Raw genomic sequence first — 6,895 nt, forward strand, 5'->3', positions numbered from 1 at the left:
AGCTAATTTCGGGTTCTTCAAATATAAATTGAATTAACTTTAACCCATTTTCATCGTCTAATTTTCGCTCCGTCTCCACTGTTGTGTGTTTCTCCCCTGAAAATGGCGTCCGGTTTAATCGGAAGATTGGTTGGAACCAAACCGTCGAGGTTAACGACGGCGGCGAGGTTGATTCCGGCGCGATGTACGGCTTCGGGATCGGAAGCGGAACCAAAGGCATCGTCTGGTGGCGGCGGAGGATCGAAATTGAAGACGTTTCAGATCTACCGTTGGAATCCTGATAATCCTGGGAAGCCTCAGCTTCAGGATTACCAGATCGATCTCAAGGATTGTGGTCCGATGGTTTTGGATGCTTTGATTAAGATCAAAAACGAGATGGATCCGTCGCTCACTTTCCGTCGCTCGTGCCGAGAAGGGATCTGTGGTTCGTGCGCGATGAACATCGACGGATGCAACGGGCTCGCTTGTTTGACGAAGATCCAAGACGGAGCGTCGGAGACAACAATCACGCCGTTGCCTCATATGTTCGTGATTAAGGATCTGGTGGTGGATATGACCAATTTTTACAACCAGTACAAAAGTATTGAGCCGTGGTTGAAGAGGAAGAATCCGCCGTCTGAGCCTGGGAAGGAGATTCTACAGAGCAAGAAGGATAGGGCTAAGCTTGATGGGATGTACGAGTGTATTCTGTGCGCTTGCTGTAGCACATCCTGTCCCAGTTACTGGTGGAATCCTGAATCTTACCTTGGCCCTGCCGCTTTGCTACACGCCAACAGGTAAAGTTATGAAATTTGATAGTATAGCTGATTGTTTGGAGAATTGCTTGTTGAAAATGGATATAGAAGTTGGCTGTTTTAGGGGAATTGGTTGCAAATTGTAGGACTAGAGTAGCCATCAATCTTGTGGAATATGTTTTGAGAATTTGCATGGATGGTTATTTTTGGGATAGGCCCTTTCCTTTGTTCCCCTTCAGAAGCTCATGTTCGGAAGATTCATAAATCTTGTTGTTAGCTGCATACTGCATAGATTCCATTTACTGTGATCATTCAAGTCTATTTTGCTGCCACATGTTCAATGTTCATCATAAAGTATTGATTTTTCAAGGTTGTTTCTAACAAAGAGAGATGTTCACATATGCAGGTGGATAAGCGACAGTCGCGATGAGTACACTAAGGAAAGACTTGAGGCTATTGACGACGAGTTCAAGCTTTACCGTTGCCATACGATCTTGAACTGTGCACGTGCATGTCCAAAGGGTTTGAACCCAGGCAAACAGATCGCACACATCAAGCAACTTCAGCGTTAAACAGCTTTTTTAAGTATGCATGCGGTACTCATCGGGAAACTCATTACCCCTTAACGTTTGAAGCTAATAATCTTCACAAAACCTCCCGGATTTTCAGTTCATTCTTGTATTTGTTGTTGCCAAATATTAGCGCCTGGAAAAAACTCTTATGCAAGCCCTCCCAAGTAGATGAGCTTTGTGGTTGTATCTTGCTGAAAAATCTCTCGTTAAGTAATAAAACTCGGGAAAACTTAAAGCATCTCATCTACTTGTCATCTACTCTTTTTGTGTTCCAACTGCATTGTCTCTTTTAAAAACATTTCATGTATTTGTGTCTCTGACTTGTTTACACATGAACACAACGTGATATATTATCCTTAGCTTATCCCATAGAAAAGATCGCATCACTAATTTGGTGGCTCAACTTCCTTACATGTGATTAACTGCATTAGTTTAACTGTATAACTGCAAGTATTGGTACAAGCAAGAAAGATGTCACCGACAACCTTAGCTCTGTTCTTTGTCTACTTGGTCATTATTGGCAAAGCAACTGATGTTGCTCCGGCAACCAAACAGTTTCAGTTATTTACGAGTATTCAGGGACATGAGAAGTCTCTGTTTTTTACTGTGGAAGGTACTTTTGGTGGAATACAAGTTCTAGAAACAAAGATAAGTCGAGCGAACTACAGAGATTGCTCTTGTACTTGTACTTTTACATGCATTTTGATGTTTTTGTGCAGGCTGCAACAACGATTGCGAAACAGCTTGCTGTGACTGCAACATAGAGAAACAGCCTCCGGTTTGTGTTCAATGTTGCCGGATTTGAGCCTTGCGTTCCACTATGTACATGTATGTATATGTGACAAAGAGAATGTAGAAGATTCAAACACAAAGTCAGGATGTAAAATTTTACTTTGATAAGTGAAACAGAGGAAACTAATGTATTCTTACCAGAAAATAACTGAGATCCCAAAAGAATAAACAAACAAAAAAAAAGAAGAAGAAAAGGAAGATCTCAAATTTTCAATCTATGGATTTATAGACTCATGTCCCGAGTACCCTAAAACGAGACAACCATCGAGTTTTTGCAGCCTGTCCATTGAATAATATTATGAACTGATTTTAGAGTTTTAGCTAGTCTAACATCATTAGATAGAACCTCTGCAGCCGGTAATCGTCGGATCCTGTACCTGTGGCAGCAAAATGATGTTGCCTTCTCAATCCATGCAGTTGTATTAACAATTTAACATATCTTGCTTTGATCCAAATCATTATCTGTGAAAGTGAGTAACAACATTTTGGATACTTGAATCTACTCATTGTAGGCTTTGGCTCATATATATCTTTAATGAAATGCGTTTCTCTGCACTGAAGTTGTCATTTTGGGTGATAAGTTAAGTTTTTTTTTTTTTTGGGTTTAAAAGTCTTAATGACTTGTGTCCAAGTATAAACTATCAATGTCAAAACCTCAAATTTTTAACCCATAACTCTGTTATTGCCTTGTCATTTCTGTGATCTGTTTTTTTTTTTTTTCCTTTGTAATTGCAAGATAAAGAAAGCCTCAAATTATTTGGTATTTGCACGTTATCTACAACAACAACTCACTAACTTGACCCACAAACTACTCTTTTGGATGTTTACGTTTAGGCTTTTGTGTATATTTCTTCTTCCTCCATTAAAGGCTCTTGGCTTATTATACATCTTTCAAGCTAACTTCCAATTCAAAACCCTTGCTCTTTCTTCTTTCTGTAAAATCTGACGGTTGAGATGAGACGAGAGGGTCGGCATCGGCAACATGGTATAGTCAGGACTTACCGGATTCTTCCACCGCCGCTTAACCCAAGGCTGGTCAACTCATCAACTTCATCCACAACCTCTGCATTCTTTACCAAATTGCCATCCAAACCAACCAAAGCTCACCGGAAAGTGTGGTCCGGCCAGGTGCATTGGCTGAGATCAAACGACATCGCTTCATCAAGCTACAAACTGCTGACGTGGCGGGTATTGACCGGACCCGGACCCGTTTTGAATGTCCCCGGTATACTGGATCTTAATGGTGATGGCGACCATTGTGAAGACAAAGGAGAAGAAGCTGAAGTTGAAACAATGAAGAGAGAGAATAGACATAATAGCGACAAAGAAGGTTGTGGGTCCCATGATGATGAAAGTATGAGTTTTTACGATGTGGGGATGATGATGATGGAACATGTGTTAGATGACGATGAAGAGGATGGTTGGTGTTTGGTCTGAAAAAGGAAAGGATTTATGATCTCTCTCTCACGTGGATCAGCTTTATCTTCTTCTTCTTTTCTTTAGCAAAGTGAATGTAATTTGATTATTTTTATACTATCTTTTATGTAAAGTTTATAGTACCTTTATCAACAAGAGCCGATTTCAAGATAGAGATTGAGATTAAAGTAAAGAAACTGGAGTTGTTCTTCATTACATAACAGAAACAAAGTATATAACAAGAAGAAGCTATTTTTCCAGTTTTTTTCCCTATGCACTCAGACTCTTTTCACAAAAAAGAGCATTATCGGTGCCATCTACGTAACGAAAGCGTTGTGTTTTTAATCACTAAAAGCTTGCTCGAACGATCTGAGTTTTCGAAAACCCGAAATCGATCTATTTATTCTCTCCCAATTGCCATTTCCAGACTTGTGTAGCGTTTTCTGTTTTCCAAAGAGTTTCTTCAAAGTTGTTTTCTTTATGCTTGTTTGGCTCACTTATGATGATTCTCTTACAGTCTTTGGCTTCAAACAAAGACACAGAAACTGCTTCTTCTGTTTCTTTTTCTCCGCCTTTCTCTGCGCAACACGCAACCGATTAATGAGAAACATCTTTTCTTTTGTTGTGCCCATGAGATTTCAATTGACAACAACAAAATCTTACCTTCTTCCTGCTCTGATTCTGATCTTGAGTGTTAGCATTACCAATGAAACAGCTGTTGGTACAAGACAAAGAAACAACATAATCAAAACCAGTAATACAAAGAAAAAAATCCAATAAAGAAGGAAAACACAAAGAGCCTGACTTACTTCAAGAAACTGAATCTCTGGCGGTGAACCAGTTTCTCTTCATTCTCCTCTGAACTCTGCAGAGTTATTGGTCTTTCGCTGCATTTACGTTATACACAAAAACAATCAGAAAAAGACTGATATTTGCAAACAAGATTTGTGTTAAATGGATGAAATTAACAAACCTTCTTTTCTCTGATAAAGCAATCTCTGTCGCTGTATCTACAGACTTTGGAGGGATTGTTTTCTCCAGAGACAATCTAAACACCGGTCTGTTCTTGGCTATCGATCTCCTCTCTTTCTTCTTTTCACCAACAGACCAATCCTCCTTCAACTCCTCCTCCTCTTGCTTCTTCTCCTTGTCATCATCATCATCATCACCAATCAACCCATTCTCCTTGTCTTTTTCTTCCAATTCATTCACAAGCAATGAATCATCCACAACAACAACGGGCTTGTTATCTGGACCAACATCATCGATCTGAATACTTTTCCTTTCGATCTCTTCGTCTTGTTGCAGATTCAGGGGAGGCTGAGTTTCCAAAGTGTGAAGCAAAACTTCAGCAGGAGTAACGGTTGGTTGTTCTTCGGTTGCTGCTTTCTTGGCTTCGGCTATTCTCTTGTAGTGAGCTTCAAAGAAGGCTTTCTTCTGCGCAACAGATCCGGGACGCGAGTATTTCTCTGCTTCTTCTACATACTTCTTGTGTGAAAAGCTTGACCATTTTCCCCATTCAAGATTCTCCGTCATGAATTTCCCAAATGAGATTGACTGGCTAAGCGCGTGGACCGTATTATCCTGCAAAAAACCAAACAACACGAGCACTTATGTATACAATCAAAACCACTCTCTGCTCATATCCAAAATTTACAAACTTTCAGATGAAATTTCTTGTTTTCTTCTGAGAGATTCCAACAAATTTTTACACTATAGCTTGGAAACTAGTTTGTTCTCGATCTGTGTTTGATGAAAACAAAAACTTTCTGTTCGATTTTCCGGGAAAATCCAGACGACCAGAGAATATTTACCAAAGAGAGATATCTTAAAGGTAAGATTTTTATTTGAGGGAGATTCACCAAAACTTATAAGCAAAAAACCCCAGTTTCCGATGAATTTCTCCCGGAAAATTTCTTGTTACAATCACAAAATTAAGAGAGCTTATGAAATCAGAGGAATCATAAAAAAACTAACCTCATGAGAGTCGTTACGGGTAATAGGAGCTGCGAACGAATACGAATGAACCAAAACAGCAGATTCACCCATTTCAGCTTCAGATTAAATTCTACGGCCAGAAAAAAAAATCCAGAAAATGGAAAATACAAAAATCTAGAAGCTCTTTTATTCAGCTCCAGAAATCTTTTCTCTGGATATAGTTTTCCTCGTCAACCAAACGTCTATCGAATTCAAAATTTTGAAAGAGAAAAACTTGTATGTCGTTGAAAGTAACTCAGATTTTCTCTGAAGCTGAAACACATGAGGTGGGGAAGATCTGAAGAATATGTTTAGATCTGGGTCCCACGAACAAGGAGAAGATAAAATCAAACATAAAATAATGTGCCGAAACAAATTCAGAGTTTAATATTTTTTTGAGGATAGGAATAAAAACGGGATTAGAATTATAAAACTTGAAGAAATGATTTTTCTGATGTGGTCGTTGAAATGAAGTGGTTGAGAATTGAAGCGAAAGGGAAAAAATGTTTTCTGGTTGACAAATATTTTTTTTTTCTTCTGGGGAAGGGAAACAATAACCCGAGAAATTCCGTAAACTCGGTCTTCGCAACCGATTTTCGAGTCTTTTAATATTTATTATGTAACGTTTTAAGCTATTTTTAGAAAGGTTTATTTAATTAAAGGATCAAGAAGAAAATCAGAGGGATAATTATTTGTTTTTCTGCGAAAGTGAGGAATAGTTAAATCCAAGATATCCTGTAAGAAATAAAAGGAACGTTACTTGTGTTACAAAAATGTACGTAACCTATATTTATATGAACTTATGTAATTACAACATGTTACCTAAGATATTTAAGACAATTTTTTTTCTTTACTGATTTGCAAGATACTGCTAATTATTATTATTATTTTAACATAAAAGTGTGTTATGATATAGTTATTAAATTAGGTTATTAGATGATCTTAAGAATAAAAATAAATTATTTTTCTCGTAGGTTGATCCTGCATAAAATAATTAATTGGTGTTATACAGTGATGGAATCAGAATTTTTTTTATTGGTATATATAAGTGTATATATGAGTGTATAAATGTATATATAAGTGTATATATGATTTTAGGAATAAGGATATTAATATCAAGTTTTAATAAATTACACCAATTTTTAAAAATTATTAGGAGCGAATGACCCTATCTTATATAGTGTGACTCGTAATGATAACTTATTACAATAAACATAAGAATCGAATAACAAAGTCTATTGTACCAAATTGTTTGAAATATAACTTATCAAATACTTTTAGGGGGGTTATTGGAAGTTAGATTTATGAAAATTTTAGTTGATTTTAAAAATCATGAGATTTGTCAAATTTTTAAGAGTTTTGTTGAATTTATAAAATTTAGAGAGAGTTCTATGAATTTAAACA

At 37.3% G+C, this 6,895-nt stretch overlaps 3 protein-coding genes across 3 annotated transcripts; 2 read left to right on the forward strand and 1 right to left on the reverse strand.

Annotated features, from left to right (window-relative positions):
- Positions 1 to 6: 6 nt before the first annotated feature.
- Positions 7 to 1,547, forward strand: LOC18013417 (succinate dehydrogenase [ubiquinone] iron-sulfur subunit 1, mitochondrial). Its single transcript, XM_006395386.2, has 2 exons — positions 7 to 776; positions 1,141 to 1,547. The coding sequence occupies exons 1-2, from the start codon at positions 103 to 105 to the stop codon at positions 1,304 to 1,306; spliced, it is 840 nt and encodes a 279-aa protein (XP_006395448.1). The 5' UTR covers positions 7 to 102; the 3' UTR covers positions 1,307 to 1,547.
- A 1,352-nt stretch (positions 1,548 to 2,899) lies between these two features.
- Positions 2,900 to 3,576, forward strand: LOC112083544. The gene has a single exon (XM_024151742.1). It carries the CDS (start codon positions 3,053 to 3,055, stop codon positions 3,533 to 3,535), a length of 483 nt encoding a protein of 160 aa, XP_024007510.1. The 5' UTR covers positions 2,900 to 3,052; the 3' UTR covers positions 3,536 to 3,576.
- A 121-nt stretch (positions 3,577 to 3,697) lies between these two features.
- On the reverse strand, positions 3,698 to 5,886 carry LOC18013390 (DNA ligase 1). Its single transcript, XM_006395387.2, has 5 exons — positions 5,492 to 5,886; positions 4,488 to 5,098; positions 4,324 to 4,401; positions 4,178 to 4,229; positions 3,698 to 4,092 (listed from the first exon to the last, which is right to left on the reverse strand). The coding sequence occupies exons 1-5, from the start codon at positions 5,561 to 5,563 to the stop codon at positions 4,012 to 4,014; spliced, it is 894 nt and encodes a 297-aa protein (XP_006395449.1). The 5' UTR covers positions 5,564 to 5,886; the 3' UTR covers positions 3,698 to 4,011.
- Between the last annotated feature and the right edge of the window lie 1,009 nt (positions 5,887 to 6,895).

This window comes from Eutrema salsugineum, unplaced genomic scaffold (assembly GCF_000478725.1).
Source record: "Eutrema salsugineum unplaced genomic scaffold, Eutsalg1_0 scaffold_6, whole genome shotgun sequence".
Classification (NCBI taxonomy): Eukaryota; Viridiplantae; Streptophyta; class Magnoliopsida; order Brassicales; family Brassicaceae; genus Eutrema; species Eutrema salsugineum.